This window comes from Tetranychus urticae, chromosome 2 (assembly GCF_039701765.1).
Source record: "Tetranychus urticae isolate SD_2017Ah chromosome 2, NJAU_TeUrti_SD_1.0, whole genome shotgun sequence".
Classification (NCBI taxonomy): Eukaryota; Metazoa; Arthropoda; class Arachnida; order Trombidiformes; family Tetranychidae; genus Tetranychus; species Tetranychus urticae.
The window spans coordinates 28,631,562-28,658,511 of NC_142959.1; the positions used below are offsets into that span (position 1 = coordinate 28,631,562).

Sequence of the window (26,950 nt, forward strand, 5' to 3'; positions counted from 1 at the left end):
ATTGCAGTTGGAAATAAACTGATGTTTATATTAATACATTTATGTTGATTCACCTTTGCATGTTTAACAGCAATAAATTGTTTCCTGACAATCGCAAAAATGGCGATGAAGTGAACTCAACTTGGAACAAAATTAACCAAAAGTAAATAGGAAAGATACAGAAATTGATGTTTTACATGTTGATAACAATCAACATTTAGTGTGACAACGAGTGTTCAACAATCAATAATCTAGAAATAATGAGTTGAAATCGATGGAAAAAAATTGGTTGAAACAAATTCAATTGCAAATGTCAAGTCTCTCAACTGAAATATTGTTTGGTGTAACGAGGTTAAAAGGTCCTGAACAAGTGTAAAGCCCAATTTGTTGGATAACAAAGGTAATATTTGCATTGTGTAGCTACAGTTGAGATTGCTTTGCCAGTCTACCTTAAGTAGGTTTTCATCTTCATCTTCATCATCAGCCTCCGCGATCTGAAACAAATTTAGTTAACTCGAGAGAAAGAAAAGAAGCAAAATGAGAAAAGGAAAAGAAGAAGAAAAGAAAAGGAAAAAAATGAAGGATAAAAACTCAAGATCATGAGCAATCATGATAATGGAATTGGAATCTTCACATACCTTTGGAAATACAGAAATGCTAGAGATTGATGACAGCACAAAATTAACATCAAACGAAACAGTTGAACATGAATTAAAGTGATTACCAAGAAAATGATTTAGTTTAACCAAAATAATCATTCCATCGCCATTTACTTGAACAAGCCTTCGAGGTAAACAGGAGAGACATATTATCCACATGGTAAAGCATGATAAAATCGTCTTATCGTTAACCAATACCTTTCAATAATCAAATTACTTCAACACATTGTCATTATGTTAAATAATAATCCTGTTAATTCATAAATTGTGCTTTATGCATAATTACTATTAGACTATTAATCAGTTTTTCAATATGCTCATTGTCCTTTTTAGTTGCAATAAAAATAAGGCATTCGGATGAGTATTATCATGAGATTTCAATTGATTGGTCAAATGAAAATTTTGATTTCAGGAAATAATTGTTTCATCAGGTAAGTCAAAAGAAAAGAAAAGAAAGTCAATATTTTCAATTTCATCTTACGAGGATAGTTCACGATCTGATCATTCGATATCGATAATTAATTGGTGGCTATCGATACATTCGACCTTCTCAACTGTCCACTTTTCGATTTCGGCATTGAATCGACTTTTTTCTAGAAAATTTGTATGTTTCTCTACGAGATTTGTATTTGTTTTATTGGATGCATTCAATGAATGTTATTGTTGAGCAATTAAAAATCTATTTTAACTCAAAAAAGCCGATAAAAGGCCGAAATCGAAAAGTAGGCAGCTAATCTTGATCAGATCGTGAACTTCTCGTGTTATTTGATTATTCGAAGCAATAAAAGGTCAATAATCGGTCAATCTGCCATCTTTATTCTCATCATTGATTCTGTCATTTCCATTGAATTTTTTTTCAACTGTTTTCATTTCTGCATTCAACTTGTGCTAATTTTTTTCACTAGAGTTTGTAGTTTTTACTGTAAATCATCTCTTCCCAGGATGAAAAGATGTGTTTCAATGTTTTCATTGGCTCATGAAACTATTCATTGACTGATCAATAGCAGTATTAAAAAAATAAACCTAAATTGGTTGAAATTTGTTGCTGTTTAAATTGTTTAATTGAAAAGTTTCTCCAGTTTCTTGGCCTTAAAAAAACTATGGCAACTCTGAGAGAAAAAATAAGAAGAAGATAAATAGATGAATAGAAAGATGATGATGATGATAAAGAAGATGAAGATAGAAATGATAGCGAAAGATATTCACTTTCTTTCCCTAAATATATTGACATGCCTAAAAGTGAATATACCTTGAAGATAAAGTAAAGATTCATTCTGTTTTTTTCATTCTCACTCTTTATCTTCCTTTCCAGTTTCACCATTCAACTCCCAGTGATCATAACATTAACTTGATCATAACTTCAATTCATGTTTCCAAGGTAATTGGTGTTAACATTATTTTTTATAAACATTTATCCAATGCAAGTGAAAGTAAAAAATACAAGAAACAATAACAACAATCAAAAGTAATGATTGTTGAGCTCATCATTCAACCTTTCTTATCTTACCTTCATTTCAAAGTATCTCTTCTCTGACCATTTTTACCTTCAACAGTAATCTTAAACAATCTGAATTGAAGTTAACTGTTTTCACCAAGTTACTGTTATTGTTATTATAAAAAACAAATGTGTCCAATTGGGTTAAGTCTTCAAATGTCAATGGTTATAAAAGGTTAACTTAAGTTGTCTCTAATGTTACCAATTCTGGTTCAACTGATCTCAACAGGAATCAAGGGAAAGATTATAACTCAGTGACGATGGAACCTGATGACAATCTAATGTTAACTGAATCTTATCCTCCAGCAATCAAGAAACCTTCAACTCTACCAACCTCACCATCAACCAGAATGACAACAGAAACCTCAACTTTAACCTCATCTAGTCAAGCCTGGAATGACGAGGTAATTAAACCTCGTAAACCTCGCTTATTCCGCCAACCAAAGGCTTTAGTTGAAACAAGTCCACATCAATCATCATCCTCATCAACATCTTCATTAGGTGATAATCCCAATCCTTTTCCAACCTCTTCGACCTCATCTGTGTCAACAGTCAATGATTCAACAAACCCATCTTCATCTTCATCCAACTCATCCAATATAACAACAATATTTCGTCCAGTTCCACAAGTTTCTGTGACACTTTCATCGCCTGATAACCCATTCGATGATTCAACAATTGAATACATTGATTCTGATGTAGAGGTGACACCATCAGTGGATAAATTAACAGCAACCTCAAATGATCATGTTAAAGTTGATGTTAACTCAAAGACAACCCAAAATGATTCCATTGAAAGTAATCATTCAAATAGCAATGCAAGAACAAATGAACAAAATCTGGTTGAAACTCTGACTGATACACGAAAAACTAAATATTTAACACGAACCTTGGCCCTACTTAAACTTCAATATCTTCGTAAATCGCGAAGTGAAGACACAGGTGACCCTGAAACACGGAACATGAGACGTCTCTCGGAACGTCCAAGTATTGGTGATCCTGGTGGTCTAATGAGCCATGTTCATCCAGGAGTTCACCACAGTCATAACCATCCCAGTCAGCGTCACGGACATCATCACACATCTACTCATCATTCACATCTTTTGGGTCCAGTGAATAAAAGTCTGTCAAGTGCCTCACTTTGTGGTAATTCACTGGCAACTTCACCACCAACCTCACTCCTGCGAACCTCCAATTCAGGTGGATCTGCAGGCTCAGGTTCAGCTCCAGTTGAACTTGAACCTTACATATTGGGAATTCATATTCACAATACGGATAGAAAGTTGAAATCAAGTAGATCAGTTGTCCATCCAGTGGTCAAGATTCACATTATTGACAGTGAAACCTCCAGCTATTTGGTTAAAAAACATCCAGACCGTGATGTTGCCTTTTATTATGAAACTGGTAATTCCAAAAATAACTTCATTCTACCCGTGATGACCCAAAATTGTGACATGCTAACCAGAATCAGGTACCCAAGGTACCCAATATGGGAGGAATTATTGCTTTACAATGAAGACTATTCCTATTTCCTTGCTGACAATGTTGTCATCTTTTTTGAAGTAAGTCGCCAAACTCATTCAAGTTCATACCTAAACCTTTTATTCACTTATCACAATACATCCATAAGTGATAAATGAAATGCTTAACCAAAAGTGGGTTTCATCTGGTTAACCTTTTCCAACCAACTCAAGTAAATTAAAGTAAAACAGATTTCAAATTAATATAAATTGGTTGATCAGTCGACAATGTAATATTGTAAATAGTAATGATCAGCATTGACTGTTGTAGGCTGTAATAATCATCAATGATGAATCCGAAATGAATTATGAATGAAATTTTTGCACTTTTTTTGTTTCTCACTTTTGACGTCAAATCATTAAGCTGAATTATTTAAAGTTGATTTTTAATAATTAACAGCTTCGAAATCGTTTTTTTCATCTTTTCTCATTGAATCGACTTCAACTAATAATCTGGTTCTTCTTGTAATAAGGTTAATTAGTCTTCCTTCCTTACAATTTAAGAATAGAAACAATTAAAATTATTCTGTCTCATCAATTTTCAGTCTCACTTTTTCAGAGTTGCAATCATTTTACTCTTGTAACCAAGAAAAAGAAACTACATTTGCTAATAATTATGTAAAGGTACATTAATATTTTAATCATAACAATTAATGGTTAATCTTACAAGATGTTGATACTGATGATACAGATGAACCATCCAGATGTTAACACAATCGATTGAGCATTTGTAACTCTGTAACCCAAAAATATTGTTGAGTTTCATTACAATTGGAGTAATGATTGCCTCTTATTGTTTGCTAATTGTTTTTATCGATATTAATAACAATTTAAATGTTCATTGCAATCTTTCCTTTTGACTTGATCATCAATCACAATTTGCTTCAAGTAACTTTAGTCTGCACAATTGATTCGAATGACAATCAAAAGACAATTATCTTACCTGCATTGTGTGCATAAAACATTAACTACACAACAATAGAGTCCGGTTGACTCAATTTTTGATTGTTGCTCCTAACGATTTCATCAATCATCACATAAAAAATCAACTGTTAGATTAAAATTTGAATAACTCGAGAAGGATTTAGGAAATGATGGAACTGGTCACACTGTATAAACAGTTCATAAATATCAGATTACTTTTTGAATTGTAAATTAGATATGTCACTTGTCCACTTGAGAGCTTGAAAGAGCGATCAACAAAAAGTAAGACTTGAGCAAATATGTGTTACCTTTGTCAACATAACCATTGACATTTCAAGGCAAACAAAGGTCCACATATTATTCAACCTAATGGATATTTTATCTGCAACACTGCTCCTTGTCTTGATGAAGTTTTTCATTTTTAAATTACCTCCATCATCAACTTCATCATGGCCTTTGTTTCCATTCAAGACTTGAACCAACCCAAGATTCATTATGCTTTTTCCATCATCAAAATTGAACTCAGACTCCATTTTGAAATACATAATTCCTAATATGATGACAACGAAAGTACCTAAAAAAATAGTAAAATAAATAAGGTTGTCTAAGAGCGTAAACAAATGTAATACCTTTCTATATGTACAGTTACGTTTCTGTTTGCTTGGTTGATTATTAACATAGACAGGTTTGTATTCCTTTCAATCTTCTTCAGGTGTGTATTCCCTGTTGATGGATTCAATAACCTAAACAGGTAAAAATAGTGAAAAGGGAAGGAAAAAAAGGATTAACAAAGAGACCAAGTTTGGAAAACATAAGACTTACCTTTAACATCCAAAGTGTTAATCTAAGGGATTACATGAGCAGTTACAAAAGCTGACCTTTTACAATTTGCAACTATTCAACACTCAAACAATTTCAATTGTTACCTTGATAAATCCCAGTATCTAATTTTACTCAATTTTGAACCAGCAAAAACATTGAATTGAATCAATTTAATGTTCAATTTCCTGATATATTTTCTTTGATTCAATTTCATTTCAATCCTAATTTAAATTGATTACGATAGACTGAAACATTGAACATTGATTTTACTTTTCAATTTTTCACTTTTTGTGTCTTCCTTCAACTCAGGGAACTCTTCAGGGACTTCTGGTCAATTCAACTCAATGATTTTCTTCTTTAACCTCATCCTCATCTTCATCCTCATCTTCATCTTCAACATCATCATCCATATCAAAGTCCACCTATTGATGGACCTTTCATCTATTCATTTCAACAATAAAACGACGATTTGGTTTGAAGGAAAAAAAATCGATTATTTACCTTTTCATTATAAACCATTTCAATTGCCTCTGGGCTTTTTTAATACTTTGTCTTTGAATCGATGGAAATGTGTTGAGTTTTTGTCATTATCATTGCTTGTTGACAGTAAAATGTTATATTGATAGCTGATCATTTGAATTGAAATGTCATTAATGTATCATTATGGGTTAGACAGTTTAAACAACATTATTGAACCATTTACAAAACCATTTTAAGCATCAGATGAAATGTCCGATCACTATTTTCAGGGTAATGAATTTTTTGTCGCAAATCGATACTTTTCCCATTCTTTTTCTTTCGTAATTTTCACATATTGAACTACACCTTAGGAATAATGATAAAAGGTGAAAATCAAATTGATTATTGTCATGAATAGAGACAATGTTTACCCATTCACCTAATGTTAAAAGTTGAAAGCTCAATTTGAATGGTTATCTTCTTTATTTGCTTTGTTTCTTTTGTGTGTCTGCTTCTTCCTTTTACTTCTAGTTAACCTGTCTTCATCTCATCATCTTATATTAATATTTATTCAGTTAATTTCATTCATCATCCTAGCCTGTCTCCGCACATTAATCACAATTAACAGTTTGATCATGTTGTCAGCCTTCCTTTGTATCCACTGTTTCCTTGCAGCTTTAACCTTTGTCTTGCAAGTTTCTTTGATGGGTTAATCAGCTGAATTAATACTTGTTTTTTAATCAACTGTTATGATATTGGATCCGTTCAATTATACAATTAGTGTGTTCATTAAGGATTAATAACGATAAATTCACTGGAACAAAAGAAGTGATTAAATTGTCTAAAGTAATTTCATCTTAAACAGTTAGGCCTAAGAAGGTTTGATCACTTAAAGGGAAAGTCAACGGATTCATAGGTTGCTATGCTGTAAATCAAATTATTTGTAATCAAATCAAGAGACCATGATTGACCAGACCACATGTATCCAACAGATAATATCATCATTCCATTTTTACTTGCATCATTGTTGGTCATTATCATCATCATCTTATGAATGGTTTGCTTCTCGTCTGTCATTTGCTTCCCAGTGATACCAAATAATATTCATGTATTTATAAAAGCTGAATTTGCAGTTTATTGATTGCTTGGTTTATGATTTTCTCTGTGAACAATGAAAATCTGTATACCCAATTCAGTAATGGATAAGGATGGCGAATACTTTGAGTTCCCTTTTGATGGAAACATGATTGTTAACCTTAATGATGAGTTTGGTTGCAGATGAAAAATGTAGAGTAAACATTAATCAACCGTTTTCCAGGCTGTTATGGAAGACAAATTCAATTTTAAAATTCACTTAAATCCACCAAATCAATTGATCAATCAAACCACCAGACTAACCATGTAACCACCAAAGGTATCAAAGGTTTAAGCTTGTATTCCTGGTCTTTTAAGGTCTATTTATAACATATTGTTGTACTTTGATTGATGATCATGTAAGATGTTTTCAAATCAAGATCCATTGTATTGAAGATGAATTTTAATGTTAAATTTCATTAGATGTGAAACTGATTTATACTGGAAAGTGAATCAACTGGAAATTGTTATTATCCAGTTTTCAATTGATTATACAGAAAGTAAAACTTCAATATTTACTGTAACAATCAACAAAGGTATTGCCATTGAAAATCCTGTTGACATTATTAGATTATAATTTTTTGTTACGTCTCCTGATTAAATTATATTTCGTACACTGAATCCTGGTCATGTACAGAAACATATAATATCGATAACCCGTTAATTTGGACTGAATTGGGAAATGTTATCGAGAATCAATAAGTCTCACTTTGAACAACTGCAACTTTCACTGCAACTCATTGTTGCAAGTGATTCCCAATAATATGTCAACTTTGATTAAATCCTTAATCAGTGGATCAAATGAAAAGGAAATTGTTTTGCTTATCTGTGTTATCGGAGCTTCAGTTCAAATAATTAACGTTTTAAATCGTTATTTTTCCTACGAGTATCTAATTCAAGCTCATGTTGGTGTTCCCCAATCCACTTTGCTTCCCGATGTTGCTGTTTGCTTTGACATCACTGATATGATCAACTATACCAGACTATTTTCAACATATCCATCAGTATTGAGTGAACTTGGATACAAACCAGAAACTGAAATCACTGAACAACTGATAGAAACAGTTCGCAATGAACCAAATTTCCTGGTGTTTCTATTTGAACACCTCAAGATTAATCAACTCTGGGATCAGATGATCAACAAATCAACCGTCTACTCAAAGGCTGTCTTTCACCAAGTAACCGATGACTCTGTTGTCCTGAGATCATGTTCATCCAGGGATTTTTTCAGTGAACAAACTTACTGCTATGCATTCACCTGTTCCATTCCAGGAAAAGGTGTTAATTCAAGTTTACCAGTAACAACGGAAACCTCAGATTTGTATAAAAAGCTAACCAAACAAGAGGTATTTACCCTTTTTGTGTATCAATCCTTTTTCACAACAATTGGATATTACTACATGAGCCTGATGCCTCGTAACCAACTGCCTCGAGGGGAAAAGATGCAATGGCAATCTCAGGAAGCCTATTCAGTTCCAAGGAAACATACATTCTTCTTTTACACGATAACAACCAATTTCCTGAGATCTCCGTTTCCAACCAACTGCATTGACTACAAGGATAAAGGTTACTTGTCCAACAGTGAAATGAAAGACAAATGTCAAATCAATTTAGGCCTGCAACGAATTGGAACTCCTTTGGTTTCAAATATTCTCGATTATCCGGTAGATTCTCATTTTGGTTATGAAAACTTTGAGAATCACAAGGATAATGAAACATTCATCAATATTGTCTCTGAAATTGTTGATTATTGCGAGAGAATTACTTTTCAACCCGATTGTGTGGAGGAGATCAACATATTAACCAGTCGCACACCACTTCCCATTTTTGGTGATTACACTGAAATCACGGTTGAACAAATTTCTGATCCAGTCTATGTTATTACATACGTTCCTAAGATGACACCACTTGACGTTATCATTTCAATTGGAAGTGTTCTTGGCACTTGGCTTGGTTTCTCAATTGCTTACTCAATTCCTCAATTAACTACCATTTTAGGAATCAAATGTTTCAAACTATTACCATTGAGGAGACAAGATCACTTGCAGCCAACTCTGTTAAACCAACAGATTTATCATCATAAAGCTACACCAATGACAAAAATTTCACCAGAATCCCGATTGAAAAGTGGTTCAAATGACAGGTCAAGACGAAAGATGATTCATAAAAATGAACCATTCTATGTTTATTATAACCAACAAGCTTGGCCTTTATTGTATGATATCAGGACTCGTCCTTGGTGGTACAGATGATCAATAATATAATTTAATTTATTAATTAACTTATGCTGCGTAAACAAAATAAGGAAATGTTTATCCAGTGTTGCCTAAATTATTGTTGACAAAAGTTGTTTAACTCAATTAATATTGACTGGAATCTCGTCTATTGTTTTGATAAATTTCCAATAATCAATAGCAATTTCATTCATTGATTAGCCTGAGAAATTGAAACAAATATCAGCAATGATCGATTGTCATCAATTCACCCAAAATTTGCTTCTTCCTTACATGACATTAAATCTTAGAAACTCGTTTTTTCACGTTTTGTCCAATTTCTCGCAAGCATGCTAAGTAGTTGAAACTTGAGTAAATAACGAAGTTATCTGGATGAATTGAAACTCGAGAAATGTTCTTATTCAATTGTCGAAAGTCAATGCAAGTCTCGGTGAATATTCAAAAGATATTCAACAAATGAAATGTAAACGAAAAAACACAAAAATTGCTGCAACCCTGAAAGATTTGGCTCAATTGTTCCTGGAGTTGAAACTATCATGCAAATGTTGATGAAGCTGTAGTAAAGATATAATTTAATTAAATTTCTTAAAATATTTTCAATTGAAAAGTCTCTAATCAAAATTGATTCAAACATCCAATTTAATATCTATTCAAATTGGGTTCACTCTGTCAACTAAACTTTCACATAATTTAATCTTCATTCAAATTCATTCAATAAACTGAACCTTTTGATTTTATCGATTTTTTCATAAGCAAAATGTTCAATTGGATATGAAATACGGAAAAGTAAATCATTAAAATTAACGTTTAATTTGATTGATTGAAGTGAATCAGCAGTTCAAACCGATTGACTAGTTTTTAACCTTTCCTTGGCTTCACTTTACTGGTTTCAATGTAAATTAATTTAGTATCTTTAATCAATCAAACAGTAATTTTAACAAATCAACAATTTTTCAGTTCACTTGATTCCCTAGACCAACATTTTGATTGAAGGCCTAAAAATCTGGTTTGATTTACATGGCTCGTAAAGCTCATAAATGGTTAATTTTATGGATCCAACCCTTGGGACTGTATATTAATATAATATTGCAATTAGTTGCTCAGAAGATGAGTTAATTTTATGATAATTTAGCTGCTATTACTTACAGTCAGCAGTGATTTACCAGATGAGAAACGAAAAGCTGATTTACCAGATTCGAATTCATTTTTTTCTTCTTCTTCTTTACTTACAAACCCACTCAAGTAGTTGTTAATAATATTGAGATATTGATTTACTGATTAACAAGTGATTCTGGTAAGGGAATCCACTTGAAATCACATTTGATTGTTACTTGTAAACCCTTAATAGTCACGTTTCCTATTCATCATTAAAACAATCATCAAACTAATTTCATTTCAACTTTGTATTTCATGTCAACCAATAATGTAACCAGTAATAAAGCCATAAACATCACATTTTTGTACAATGTCTCAATGATTCATTCACTTTAATATTGTATTTAATATCAAACTTTTAATCTTACCTTGATTCTTATACCAAAAGGCTCAATATAAACCCTTATGATTGATTGATTGCATGTTATTATATAATGTTATAACTATTAGACTAAAACTGGTTGATATAAGCAATTTACAGTTCATTTTAATTGAATCCAAGATTGGTATTTGTTTAAAATATGGATTAACATATGACAAGTTAGGAGATTACTTATAATCTTAACTCATGAGACAATTTAACTGCTAATAGCCATTTGATTTGGGTTGGTTGGTTAAATTTAACCAGATTTGTACAGATTTTGGGTCAATTTAATGACAAATGCTTTTCAATTTTGTCTTCCTATTCAGATATTAGACTTTTTAACCTTTTCTGGGCCATCTGATAAAAGATACAATTCAATGAAACGCAATGAATGGTGGTATCGAATTGCTTGGGCCTTTTTATCATTGAAATCATCTGATGGCTCATTCAATACTGGAAAGAAATTAAGATTACAATTGTACAAACCAATATCTCAGAAAGTAACGATTGATCCTAAAAATCCTCACACCACAGAGGTAATTATAATTTCTCATCAACAATTTACAATAGATGATAATTTGAGAAAATTGAGTTCATCAAATTTCATTTTAGGGTTTCAATAATGTGATTGATAATGTGCATTGTACATTGTATCATTAATTTCACTTGAAATCAAGACAGTATTTTCAGTTGCTGTTTTAACTTGATTACTATCACATGATCATCATGACTGTTTGAGCAATTTAGAGAAACTCATTATTGGAAATCATTAAGAGCTATTGTAAACAATTGTAAGATTCATTAAAAGCAATGATTAACGGATTGAATTGAGGAAATGGTTATGATTTGAGTTTCACTGGAAGCTGTTGTTTATTGATTTGATTGATTGTTTACCATAAGCTAAAGGATCGTCTTGTGATTTAATGAAAAATAAAAAGTGTGATTACAATTGAGACAGAAAAGGTATTCATGATCTATTGAATCTGAAAGATGTTATATTAGATTGAGAAGAGAAAGATAAATCACCTGTTAAAACGGTGATTTCACCTTCTAAATGATGGAATAACTTGTCTGGGTAATTTATCATTGATGGACTATAATCAAATTGCATTTCTCAAGATAGTAATCAATTAATTAAGACTCAAATCGAGTGTAAACAATGGATAGATGTTGTAAACAGTAAAATCATGTTCTAATGATAATTAATTTATATTTCCACTGTTTAGTTGTTTGATTGGTGGAAAGAACAGAAATTGATTCCATTTCAAGGATCGATATATGTAACTGTTAGTCCGGTTCCATTGATTGTAAGCCGGGAAACATTTAGTCCATCATTGCGCTCATATGGTCCATTTCAACCAGAGATAAAACCAGAAGTTGACCATCATCATCACCACCATCATCATCAAGGTTCTGGTCCTCCTCGTAGGCCATCGTCAGCCATAAGCAATTCAACTATTGAAAGATCACCTTCGACCACTTCTAACTCGGCCACCAACCAGCAATCGACAGTCATTTCCAAATCACTTGATGCACCATTAGAGTCACGTCTAAGTACTGGATCTGGTTCATCAGCTGCGAGAAAAAATATCTCCTCTGATGGTGAACCTTCAGTGATTTGGAGTCGAATAGAAGGAGCTCCATGTAAAATTCCTAAAAATTTATGGCATCAGTTTTCAGCTGGCAACAATAAATGCTCGTATGCCATCAAATTTTCCTGGGATGGTCGTAAAGTAGCCTGTGGTGCTTCAGTTTTCACAGCTTATCGTTCCAATGAAAAGAGATCATCAATATTTATCTATGAAATACCTTCGGGTAAATTTGTTAAAAGAGTCAATGGATTTCACTCAGGAGCCATTTATGAAATTGATTGGTCACCAAATGATAAATATCTAGTTTCAGCATCATCTGATTGTACAGCTCATGTTTGGAATAATGTTAAGGAATACCAATCATCCATTTTACTTCCACATCCATGTTTTGTTTATACCGCACGGTTTCACGTAACTCGATCTGGAATTGTCTTCACAGGATCTTATGATGGTTTGATTAGAGTTTGGTGCATCAAACTAAGCCTGGAATCAACAGCAGTGGAACCCCAATTGGTACAAGAAATAGATTGTTTCTATGGTCAAGTATTATCCTTGGCATGGAAGATAAGCTTTCCAACAACTTCATCTTCAATAACAACATCCAACACTGATCCAACAGTTGACTCTTCACCAACCACCAAATCAGTTGTCACTCTTTTCGCCTCTGGAAGTAAAGGTGAAATTATAACACTTTCCCAACGAGATGTCACATCCGATTTTACCTGGTATCTCAGTGGATCCATCAAAATCAATGAGATAATTGAGATTCCTATAAATAACATAGTCATCCATCCTCATGCAAATAAAATCTTGATCTTTAGTCGAGATGGAGTTCAACGGATGATTGATTATCAATTGTAAGTACTATCAATACAATCCTAATCAGCTGTAGTCTCTACTGGCAAGTTGATTGAGAGCGACGTCAGCGGTAACAGCACTTAACATTAGTTGACAATCATTTTTGCTTCCTAACCAAAGAAATGTTAGAAATGGAAAAGACAACTAATAATAAAACACTTACATGAAAACATATAATCAAATTAAATTCTGGTTCATCAAGTGGCCATTCAAGTTGAACATTAGCCTTTTTAATGAAATGGGTTCACATTTTGTTTAAATTGCATTTACAAAGTGTATATCTAAACTGATTACTCTGCAGCTGATACATGCTCTTAACGTGAATCAGTGTGAATTTGTGAGTGGGTCAACATCAAGTGTAAACAATCAGTGTAGCAAATTATAACAATTGACTTAAGTGGTTTTCATCGAGTCTAGTTAAATTGGTTGAGCATGTTGATACATTAGACTGACAAATTTAACAGTAAATTAGACAAATGATAATGATTAAGATAATTATGGTGAGAGGAGAAACGAAGGGCTGATCAAACATTTAAACAAAGTGGATTAGGCATTAATAGGTTAATAAAGTAGTTTAATATCAAGTTGAAGATGATCATGATTCTCATCGTTAATTTACCATCAGTTGAGTGGCTGATTTTCAGTTAATAAACTTAAATTGACAAATTTGTTTTCATAACCTTGCTGAAGAGTGAAAACCTGCTGCAAACAATTTATAATTAGATTGAGATGAAAAGAGTTGCTGTGGCTATTAACACTTGTTGCTTCAATTTAGACACTTTACAAGCCTTTATTCATTCATTCAAAGTATCATTTACCAGAAAAAAATCAAGATATCATCTGTTAACCAGAATAACCTAAAAAGTGAATCTCATTTACATACAATTTTGTATCAGGCTTTGTTTTCATCTATTTACCATCATTTGAATAGTCTATTATTAAATGATGATGGTTCAATTAATTGATTAGATATTGACAATTGTTATCAACAATGGTAGTTACTGGTAAAGACAACCATCATGAGATAATATAGGAATTGAAACTGGAAATCTCTAAAAATCTTCGCCTCTTTTATCAATAATTCAATATCAAGGTTGATGATAATGAATTAATTGCTAAATTGCTTCATTTGCTAATCTTTGATTGCAACATTGACTATTTACATCTGAATATTGTTTCTTTACAGAGAAATAATTGTCCAACGATTCACTGGATCTTTGAATTTTCACCATTTAATCCGTGGCTGCCTTAGTCCATGTGGTAAATTTGTTTATGCAGGAGGAGAAGATAGTTTAGTCCATTGTTGGAATGCTGATACAGGTAATTGAAATTCAAAAAATGGTCCAACATCTGAATTTAACAATTGTCCACTTTTTTTCTTGTTTCATTGTTGCAGGTGAAAAGCTATTTACATATAATGAATTGCCATTCAAGGGACCCATCTCATGCATTGAACATCATCCATTTGATAATATAATTGCTATTTGTGGCCTTAATGCACGAACAATTTCAGTTTGTTTGTTTAATAATGAAATGCCTAAATTAGTTGGATCTCCTGTGATACTTAAGAATACGATAACTCCATCATCATCTCAATCATCCAGTGCAGTAGTGAACACATCCAAACAAAATCAATCACAAACTCATGATGGTAAAAGTAAAAGCAATAATCGATTTGAATTGATTCGCAGTAAAACCATTGATCAAAGCAATTGTGTCTCCGAATCAGGAGCCATCCGTAGAGGTAACTTCAAAGTTCAAAGAGCCATGAGAAGACTAGAATTTGCTTTGAGAACCAAATCAATTGATAAGAGATGATATGAATCTAGAATCACTGAAAAACAAAACAAATGGAAGCATTAGAGTGAAAGGTTAAACAGTTCAGTTCGTTTAGAAACGCGAGTTAATTCAAACACAATTAAATTTAATTACAATTAAAGTTGAACTCAAACAAACTCAGAAGATTTATTCAGTCTTTCAAATCCTGAATGTTCAGGTTCTTTTAGGATCACTAGTTTACAAACTAAAGAATACGATTGCTGGATTAGACTGGATTACCAAAGGTTTAGAAACCACAAGTTGACCAAAAAATGTTACTTGAAACAATGAAACTGGATACGACTGGTTTGGTCACTTATACTGATGAGTTAGCTTAGAAGCTCTTGAACCCTTATCTTGTTGACCAATTAGCTTTAGCAAGCAAAAGATGAATTTAGAGTTGAAACGAGTTTCCAAACTCTAACCAAAAACAGCTAAAAACCGAGAAGTTGAACTCAATGATTATAATCAGGAGAATAGCACACAATTCAATAGCTGTAATCTCGAGCATTGACCAGAATCAATTAGGCAAATATGATGAGAAAACACAAATAGACTAGAGTCTTAGGAAGCACAAAATTAAGAGCACAATGGAAATTTAAAGAAAACTTAAAGACATTTATTAACACCAAATTAACCCAAAAAATAAGAAAAAGATGAAGGTTTATAAACCATGAAGATGAACAACTTATTATCAGAATTGTAACACTTAAAGATATTTTAGATTCAGTTCATTTCGATACTTAATGATTAAAATCAAAGACAAATTATTAGACAATTAAACTCAATTATGAGAAACCCTTATATACGTTACTAAACGGAAGGAAAAGAACAAAAGAAAAAGGAAAAGGAATAGTTATGTAAGCTTAGAAGCTCTGACCAATTATCACTGTGACAACAGTAAACAATCTTATGATGTCATTGTTAGGGATTATTACAAAATTTACAAAACCAATTTTTATGTTTTACCCAATGATAAGCTTACAAGCTAAACAAAATGAAAATTAAAGATTAAATGATTAAATGATTTTTATCAAATGATTATGATTGGAATGATTTTGGGCAACTCTACCCTTCACATCCCCTCCTCGATGACTAAGAACCCAAAATTACTTCCATTCATCATCAGTTGGAATTGGTTCCATAGTCGAATCAGCAAAAGTAACTTTCTTTTTCGAGGCTTCACTTGATCCATTAGTTTGGCAACTTTGAGAAACTTTTAAAGAGCTTGCATCCATTGATCCAGTTGAATTTCTTCTTGAACTTTTTAATGAAGACGGATTATTATCCCTTTCAGCAGCTCGCTTGAATTTTCTTTCTTCTTTTCTTTCTTCCTCAAATCTTGCAACTGTTTCGGCAATCGATTCATACTTTTTGCAATCCTGAATTGCTTTAGCTTGTCTCCTAGCTCGGGCTACAGGCGATTGTGAGGACATGGCAACTTGAGCTTTTAATACCTCCAAATTAATATTGCATCGATTTGCAACAGTGACCAACATAGCCTTATCAGGCAAAACGCAATTATCAGAAAAGACAGGGAACGGAATTCTTCTTCTTCTTTGTGGATGAGTTCCCCATTCTGTAGGCCAATTACAAAGACCTTTTTGCACACCTTGATCAAATTCGTAGAGTAAGGCAGCTGTAACTCTGTTACCACACGTTTGTTGAACGTTTTCATTATGGATTCCATTCCAAGTTTTTGCCATTCGTTCAATCTCCTCATGTTGTAAATAGTAAAGTCGAAGGACTGTTGTCGTCTCGACTGCAGGAGAATGTGCTTTTACCGGCAAAGTGTAACCAGTAAACCAGAGGAAGGCAATAGCATTAAGATGCATCGGATGTTCGATGTAGGGTGAATAGAAGTTATTCACATCTCTTAACTTTGGATGCAACAAACGAATCTCATCTTTTGTGAAGCCAAGATTATCCAAGTGGTTTATCAACCCATATCCTACAATTATGTTAGCGCAGGCCAAATATTTGAGAACTTGATCTCTTACCATGAACAAATTACGAGCGTATTTGAGATCCTTCGGACTTAGTCCATGCCAAGTTGAATCAATGTATTCAATATCACGATATCGAACAAACGTTTCATAAATTACTTGCATATTTCCATCCATGATGAGTACCCAGCAAGGTCGAGGTCTCATTCTACCATTTTCCCAAACAGAAATATTCATAGTTGAAATTGAGAAAATTAACTGCTTATCAGCAACTTGAGCAGCACAATCATTAACAACCTTTAGTTGGTCATCCAACATTGCAGGCAAATTAGCAGCAGGTCGATTAATAAAACTTTGAGCAAGGAAACCACGTCTTTGGACGGTATGGAAAATTGTATTTTCCTTCTTCGAAGTATTTGGTTCCTTGTAAATCGATCGAGGATTCAGACAAGATGGGAATGTTTCCATAAGCCATTCCTGAATAACTTCAGCATCTGCAGGGGCTAATCTTTCGTAAGGATTAATTCTAATGAACGGAGACTGTGTGTCTTCTACATCAATTGCATACATAATCTCAGTTGAGGTTGTTGATAGAGAGTCATCATCTCGAGCATCAACGTATTTATACCATCTTTTCCAATTAAGAGAATAATCAAGTAAATAATTTGGAACTCGAGAGCATCGAGTTGTTGGCCATCGTCTTTTGACGTCAGGAATTGGTACCTTCGAACAGCTAGGGAATCCAATAGCTAAGGCGAATTGCTCAGCTTCATCAATTGGTTCCGTTGGATCCCTTTGTCTTGCCAAATTATTCCAATAATTTGATTTAAAATTAGTTTGAGCTCTGATTAATTCTGGATGAAACTCTTGAGGATTGAGTTTGTGACTCTTAGAGAAGAATGCATATCCTAATGCCTTCTTATGCCATCGTTGCTCATGTGTTTGCGTTGGTTCTCTTAATTTTAAATGTGCAGGTAAAATGCTTTTTAGCGAGACGCTCTTACGATTGAGTTCTTCACGAACTGGACCAGAAATAAAATTTAACTGAAGAGTTTTGTCAAACTCATACACAATCGGACCATTTTTACATCTCGTTAAATGATAAAGAATTTGATTAATACTTAATTGTGCTTCGCAAAATTGACGGTGGCATGTGAATGTGGCTTCACTGTATACCTTACGAATTTCTTCGTTTTGAACCTCCATGTACTTTGGATATCCATTTAATTCAATTCCAACTAGACAAGATGCATTGATGCACATAAACTTATCAGCTTCCGTGACTTTTGTCAATTCCAAATCACCAGGCAATGATTGCAACCAGCGAATACAACTAAAGCAGTAAATTTTTGTACAGGCAGCACAAATTTTAGGGTTTAGAGCAATTTGCTCACATAACTGGCAGGTCATAAACTCTTTCAACCGACCCAATTCGGTATGAATGATTTGACTAGCAGCAAAACCCTTCTTCAGTGATTCAAATCGAATGTTGTCTAGATTAGTATCCACGACATTGAACTGGATTTTTTCTTTTATGAAAGACTCAAACCATGCTTTATCATCATTGGACTTCTTGATGTCCTTCTCAACCCAATCTTGAGCTTGAATAAAGTATTCAGTACGATTGTAAAATGGCAATTCTTTCTCATCAATAGGCTTAGGAGCCGGGAACAAACAGTTAAATCTTTGTTGATTTGCATCAGGAGGTGGATACGGACTATTGTCCTTAGAACGTAGATCAATTGAAGGATCATACAAACCAAAAGCAGTTGATTTAGGTAATGGATCCTTTATTCCTCGCTTACCATAAGCGTTACCTCCAAGAGTAAAATACGGATGCACCTTAGGCTTATCAGCCTCTTCAGTTTCCATCGGAGTTTCATCTCCCCATCCAGTTGATAACATTGAAAGTAAATGAGATCGAGTGTTTAAACCAGCGTTAGACTTACGACCGTCTGAAGTTGTTGCTTCCATTTTTTCATCTTTTACCTCCTTTTTATCACCATGATTATCATCAATATCAGTATCCTTGTCATCAAGGGTTACCACAGGAGCTCTTTTTGGAATGTCCTTCAGAATTTTACCATATTCACGAGAAAGAACTTCACTGGAAACAATTGAACCTTCAGCACACAGGAAAGATTCATTGGAATCATCATTTCCAGAATGATCAACAAACGAAGACATTATAATTGCTTCACGCAAAACGAAAACTTGAACAAAATTTAAAGATGAAAAAGTTCCAATAAGTTTATAAACTTGAGTTGAATGGTAACCTTCAGTTAACCTAACCGCACTAGTCAAAAGACTTCCAAAGTTATTACCACAAAGTTGAGTTTCAAAAATTCTCCAAAGTTCAATTCGATGTAAGTCACAGTTGAATGATTCAAACTTGAACACAATTAGCTTATTAAAGCTTGATGCACAGTTCACAATTAGCTTAATTAAGCTTGATGAGTAGTCTAAAGACTTAACTGGAAATCCAAATTTCCCAAAAAGAACAAATTCGAAATAGAATTTACTGACTTGATTATAATCAAAAGAGCACAATTTTAAACAATTAACACTTAATTTAACTGAATTAAGGTTGAAACTTGATGAATTTATCAGGAAAAATTCAAAGAAGAATTGAAATAGTTTATAAACTGGAAAGAAATTGAGAATAGAATTTGCAAAAGATAACTTGACCAATATGTCAACTTGAAACAATGGAAGTACAAGTGGAAATGAAGAACCTTCTTCCCCAAACAGTAACTCCCTCTCAACTGTATTCGTGCTTTGAGCGCGAATTAATTGCAAAGGATTATTTGCGCTAATTTTAAATTTTCCAGAGTTTACAAACTCACTTAAGATAATTAAGTTAACTGAAATTATCTTTCTTTTTCGAGTTGTTGGACCAACTTTTTCAGCATCTTGACCACTTATGACCTGATTAGACATTATCTCGCGATTAGCAGTCTTGTATTTTCGTCTTTTCTTCTTCTTTTTACTTAATTGTTTAACTGGATTTAAGTCAACAGACTGATTGTCATCTGCAATAGTTGACTTTTCGGATTCAGAGTCCATTTCATTTGAATTATCGTTAACAGTATTATCAGTAGCACTTGTATCGGCGTTGTAACTTTGATTATAATCATTAGAACCATTCAATTCACTTGAATTCAAACTTAATTGTTCAGATAATGAAGCACTTAAAAGTTCATCATTGGCATTATCATCTGCTTCACTTATGAGTTTCGCTTTCAAAGTTTTTAAACTTTCAGGGATTATCCCTACATGTGGTTTGGTAAGCTCCAAGTTAAAAGTAAATCTTTCTTCGTTTTCAGGATTAACTAGCAGCAGTGAACCATTCTTTTCCCCAATAACAAAATAAGGTCCATAAAACTTTTGAACTAATTTCTTAGTAGTTCCAATTGAAGGAGCACAATTCTTTATGTAACACAAATCACCAACTTGATATGGATTTCGCTTTGTTGTAGACTTTAGTCTTTCTTTGTAATAATTTGATTGCTTTAATAATCTATCTCGAGCGATTTCTCTGCATTTCTCAATTGTTTGATTAATTACCGGAGTTTCTAAACTCAACTGCAAATCTATCGGTTTCATCAGGAATTTACCAAATACCAAATAATAAGGTGAAAACCTATGAATCTTGTGTACTGAAGCATTAATTGCTATTACCGCATCTTCCAAAGATGTCTTTAAATCCAGCTTATCAGCATCACAAATTGAAGTTCTCAGACGTTCAGCAATTGTCCGATTAACTCGTTCAACAGTTCCTTGACTTTGAGGATGATAACTGTTGCTAACTTCATGTTTAATTCCAATAGATTTCAAAAAATCATTAACTTCGCCTGAAAGGAAGTTTCTCCCTCGATCAGTTTGTATAACTGCAGGGAAACCAAACAAACTGAAAAACTCGTTTAAAAACGTAATTACTGTTGAAGCATGTTGATTGCTATAAACGCGAGCGTATACAAATCTTGTTAGCGAATCAATTAAAACCAAAATTACTTTCTTTGCACCTTGTTTGTAAGTAATTGGTCCTTGTGCGTCCATCTCAAGTCTTTCAAAAATCATTTTAGGGATAGGCTTACAAGCCGGTTCAGAATAAGTAACATTGCTAGACTTACTCACGTAACATTTGTTACAATTTTGACAAAGTTTTTTAACTTCTTCATAGAGCTTAGGCATCCAAAATCTTCTCGCAATTTGTAAATATGTCTTCTCGACACCAAAATGTCCACCAATTGAAGAGTTATGCTCTTCTTCGAAAACTTTTTGCAGCACTTTGTCATTGATGACAACTCGATTTAAATCGTGACCAATTGTTGGTTTGTGGTATAACAAATTGTTCATAAACAGAAAACTTTCATTTAACTTTGAATCAGGTTTGATTGCTAGTTCATCGATAATACACTTAATTTCACCATCAGCTTGTTGAGCTTCTATCAGCTTGATTTTCCATTGATCATCCGTTTGATAATGGTAAACAGTTTCAAAACTTCTTCTTAACAATGAATCAATTCCAAGAGCGTCATTAATAAACAATTCACTGTTCACTGAATCACAATAAAGTTCATCTGAGTCTAAAGACTCCACAATATACAAATTTTCAATGTATTCTTGTTCAGGATCAATTGTCTTTCGGTGATCCCATTCGTTTTGATAACGTGACAAACAATCAGGGCCATGTTGATCTCCTTTTGTGTAGATCACTTTGAATTTGTAGCTTGACAAAATAATTGCCCATCGATTTAATCGTTGATTCTTAAACTGAAGCTTAGGTAGCTGACACAGGGCATGGTGATCGGTTTCGACCAAGAATTCATCACCATCCAAATAATGATCAAATTTTTTAACAGCAACCAAAATTGCAAGACATTCTTTCTCGCTAACTGAATAACTTAATTGATGCTTTGCCAACTTTTGACTAAAAAAGTATAAAGGTTTCCAATTTTTAACTTTCTCAATTGGAATTCGTTCCTCATCATCAGGAATATCATCTAGATTAGCATCTTCTTGAAGCAGTATTCCACCAACTGCAACATCACTAGCGTCTACGCTTAATTTCTTTCTTAATTTCGGATTGAAATGTACCAACATTGTAGTCTCAATTAAAGAGTTTTTCAACTCATCCAAAGCTTGATGGTCTTGACGTAACATTTTAAATTTTCTTTCTTTCGATATCAATCGATACAATGGAGCAGCAAGATTCGAGTAATTTTTAATATACCTTGAAAAGTAGTTATAACACCCTAATTGCGATTGCAATTGTCGAACAGTTGTAGGGTACGGTAATCGCTTTAAAGCGGCAACTTTGTCAGGATCAGGACGTATTCCATCGCCATTAACCAAATGTCCTAACAAGATCAATTCACTGCATCCAAATTTGCATTTATCAGTCTTGATTTTGAGATTCCAATCTCGTAAACGTTCAAGAACTAAACTCGTGTTTATTAACAACTCAGACCATGATTTTCCAATAACAGGGATGTCATCAAAGTATCCCAAACATTCAGTGTAATTAAGTCCTTTTAACACTGTATTCATCAATCGTTGAAATTCAAAAGGAGCACAGGCTAACCCCATCGGTAGCCTCTTATACTGGTATTTGCCATCAGGCGTCACAAACACAGTTTTACCTCGCTCACTTGGAGGTATTTCAATCTGGAAATAACCTTGATAAAGGTCGAACATATTAAAATATTTAGCACCACGTATTGCTTCTAAGCAATCATCTATTCTCGGCATTGGATGATAAATCACTTTTGTTAGTCTATTGACTGCACGAAGATCGTTTAACAAACGAAAAGTACCATCAGGTTTTCCAATCAGCATTGCAGGAGAACCACCTTCAGATTGTGATCCATCCTCAATAATATCATTTTTCAAAAGATCAGCAATTATCTTTTCATATTCTTGTCTTTTCTCAATTGTACAAGGATATGGCTTTTGAAAAGGAACGTGATTGTCACCAATATCGATTTTAATCGGCCATCTTTCCCAGGGAACACATCCTAGGTCTGATTTGCATTGGCTAAATACTTCAGGAAACTGCATTAACACATTCAGCAATTCCATTTTCTTTTGATCATCCAGATTATCATCCATTCGCTTCATTAGTCTTTCTTCTAGACTCAATTCAGCTTTTTGTTCTTGACAAAACATTACAGGAACAATGTTGTCAAACTCCTTTGATTCAGACAGATTCATCATGAAATTTTGTCTCTCTTCTAACTGCACAGGAATATTTTCCTCGTCTTCATACGGCGAATAAGGCATAACAGGAAGAAAGTTATCAGCAGGCTTTCTTTCCTCAGGAATATCAGGAATTTTATTTACCATAGGCACTTCAGGCCTTCCAATTAACTCCATTGATTCATCTGCCGTACAAAATCGAAACATTAGCTCAGGAGTGAGCCATTCACTACCAACTTTTTCTCTCAAATTAACTTGGTATCGGCCACCATAATTAACCATACCAGCAAAATATACGTCAGCAAAACGATTCCCCAGAACCATCACAGGTTCCAAATTCCTCATCACTTGGAATTTGATTACCCTTGATTCCTTCATCTTAGGATGTTTAAAGATCGCGAAGGCAGCTCCTTCGACAGCTTGAAAGCTATTTGCAATAATTCCTCGTACAGCTACATTTGATTGTAGTGTAAAAGCTTTAAGCTTCATTGCCAGATTTAAATCTATGCACGCAGTACATGCTCCAGTATCAACTAGGACGTCGCCAACTTTAATAACTTCTTTATTAGGATAACAAAAAGTTAACCTTACCGTAGGAAAATTCCTAATTTCATCGTCAATGTTTGTTATTAACTCGACTTTCCTATTCTCATGACTTTCGCTCATCATGAAACACATTCCGGATGCATTTGGTGCTCGAGCTAATGGGCCATTAGCTTCATGTACATCTGGTTTCTTCTCGCCAACATAATTTGCTGTTTCCTGCTTATTAGCATTTGAATTTGAATTTGCATTTGATTGACCTTGACCAAACGTTGGTTGAACATTAGCCATTCTCAGATTAGCAGGCTGAAAACGGTTCGACTGATTGTTACCACCACTATGATTAGAATCAGATTTTTCACCATGAGATTTCCTTGGTTTACGACAATCTCTCGAAGAATGTCCCAAAATTCCGCAATTATAACACCTGAAAGGAGGCTTTCGTGCAGAAGCACTGAAGGAGTTGGAATTATTATTCCTCTTGTCTTCCTTCTTCTCATTATCTTTATTATCTTTACGATTATTATCGTGTCGAAAAGATTCGCGTTTATGCTCTCCTTTTTCATTGCGTTTTCGCATCTCAATGTTGTATTCATTTACTAACGCAGCAGTTAGTTCCTGAATATCATGAACAGACTTTGACCGGATCAAAGTGTCCTTTACCTCGGTAGGCAATCGTATCAAGACATCTTGAATAAACTCGCTAGGTGAAGGTTCACCTTTAACTTTGATAACCATAGTTTCTAACTTCCGAATGAATTCGTCCGGTTTCATATCGAAGTTCCACTTCAAATTATGGAAATCAGCAGTAGCCTGAGAAATAACAGCAGGATTCCTCAGCTTCTTCTCTAGTGCAGTAATGTAAGTTTTGCATGTATGCTTTTCTTTATCCAACTCTTTTGCATAAGGCAGGAATTCGTAAGCCATAGCTTTTTGAAGCACATACAGCTTGTCGTCGTCGTGACATCTCTCCAAGCTCAATATCCGCTTAATAGTTTGCAACCACATCCATGAATCGACAGTACCCGGAACATATTCAGGTAACTTCGGGAGTTTAGGCTTGCATCTATTGTAAGCATTGACGGTTGGTTGTCGTCGTTGACTTCTCGGTCTATTGACCTCTTCATCACTATCACTATTTCGGTCTAATGATCTATCACGTTCAGCATATCTGCTTCTAACCTCATCAGCTCTATCAGCTTGTCTCGAAGTACTAGGCTGAAAAGCTAAAGTTTCTTGTTCGTCTTCAAAAACTTCATCTCGAGTTCGTTCAGAACCAATTAAATCACTTATGTTAACACCAGGATCAATTGTTGTTTTAACTGCAGCAGAGCTTGTTAGCTCAGTTCGATTCCACTTCTGAAACATTAATTCCAAAATTCGTTTAGCAGGAGAACCAATTGACATCTTTTTAATTGTATTGGCTGGAGTCAATCGCATTGTCTTTGGTTTATCACCACACTTATGAATTATCTCCCGTATATCAGCTTCAGAAACAGAGTTTTCTCTTAATTCAGTGATCCATGAGGGTATTTCTAGGTGTATTACTTGATTGGCATCAGTAGCTTCCATAATTTCTTGCGTGACTTCCGTATCACCATTTAAAGCAAACATAGTTCTAACAGCATCATAAAATTTTCGTTTAATGATCACATCATTTTGAACAAACTTTATTTTCCAATTTCTTAATTGACTTCTCATTTGAACAATATCGTAAGCTTTTAAGCTAAGGTCGACTTCTCGAGGTTGATTTCCTTTATTCCTTTTATCTTGACCTCTATTTTTAACTGGAGGTTGATCGGGATTATCATCACCATCTTCAGAATTTACCTCGTTGTCGTTCTTGTTATTTTTATCAGCAGCCATAAAACAATAATCGAATTTAATAGTTGAATAGTTAAACAGCAATCCTGCCAAGGTCGCCATTTGAAAGGTTAAACAGTTCAGTTCGTTTAGAAACGCGAGTTAATTCAAACACAATTAAATTTAATTACAATTAAAGTTGAACTCAAACAAACTCAGAAGATTTATTCAGTCTTTCAAATCCTGAATGTTCAGGTTCTTTTAGGATCACTAGTTTACAAACTAAAGAATACGATTGCTGGATTAGACTGGATTACCAAAGGTTTAGAAACCACAAGTTGACCAAAAAATGTTACTTGAAACAATGAAACTGGATACGACTGGTTTGGTCACTTATACTGATGAGTTAGCTTAGAAGCTCTTGAACCCTTATCTTGTTGACCAATTAGCTTTAGCAAGCAAAAGATGAATTTAGAGTTGAAACGAGTTTCCAAACTCTAACCAAAAACAGCTAAAAACCGAGAAGTTGAACTCAATGATTATAATCAGGAGAATAGCACACAATTCAATAGCTGTAATCTCGAGCATTGACCAGAATCAATTAGGCAAATATGATGAGAAAACACAAATAGACTAGAGTCTTAGGAAGCACAAAATTAAGAGCACAATGGAAATTTAAAGAAAACTTAAAGACATTTATTAACACCAAATTAACCCAAAAAATAAGAAAAAGATGAAGGTTTATAAACCATGAAGATGAACAACTTATTATCAGAATTGTAACACTTAAAGATATTTTAGATTCAGTTCATTTCGATACTTAATGATTAAAATCAAAGACAAATTATTAGACAATTAAACTCAATTATGAGAAACCCTTATATACGTTACTAAACGGAAGGAAAAGAACAAAAGAAAAAGGAAAAGGAATAGTTATGTAAGCTTAGAAGCTCTGACCAATTATCACTGTGACAACAGTAAACAATCTTATGATGTCATTGTTAGGGATTATTACAAAATTTACAAAACCAATTTTTATGTTTTACCCAATGATAAGCTTACAAGCTAAACAAAATGAAAATTAAAGATTAAATGATTAAATGATTTTTATCAAATGATTATGATTGGAATGATTTTGGGCAACTCTACCCTTCAAGAGTTACGATAGAAATAAAAATTCACTGTACAAAATTGATAGATAAATAATTTATAAACATTATAAAAGAAAATATTGCCAAACTAAACGGGAATATCATAAGGTAACCTTTAAATATCATACCTGTTAATAAAACAAATGTATTTATTTGAACAATAAAATTGATTTTTATTACAAACGAAACAATAAAACAATAATCAAAAAATTTGTTCAATAGTTGTATAAGCAAAAGATGGCGCTGTTAAGAGAGCAAAAGAGCAGGATAACTTACAGAGGGAGTCACTTTTG

The 26,950-nt window shown here is 33.5% G+C and overlaps 1 protein-coding gene and 1 long non-coding RNA gene across 2 annotated transcripts; one reads left to right on the forward strand and one right to left on the reverse strand.

Annotated features, from left to right (window-relative positions):
* The first annotated feature begins 1,959 nt into the window (after positions 1–1,959).
* Positions 1,960–15,065, forward strand: LOC107368021 (jouberin-like). Its single transcript, XM_015935797.3, has 5 exons — positions 1,960–3,695; positions 11,072–11,281; positions 11,972–13,194; positions 14,382–14,515; positions 14,592–15,065. Exons 1-5 carry the CDS (start codon positions 2,394–2,396, stop codon positions 15,011–15,013), a joined length of 3,291 nt encoding a protein of 1,096 aa, XP_015791283.2. The 5' UTR covers positions 1,960–2,393; the 3' UTR covers positions 15,014–15,065.
* LOC149094284 (uncharacterized) lies at positions 13,751–26,947 on the reverse strand. The gene is made up of 2 exons (XR_016198427.1): positions 26,786–26,947; positions 13,751–15,029 (listed from the first exon to the last, which is right to left on the reverse strand). It is a non-coding gene; the product is annotated as an uncharacterized LOC149094284 (long non-coding RNA).
* Positions 26,948–26,950: the final 3 nt, after the last annotated feature.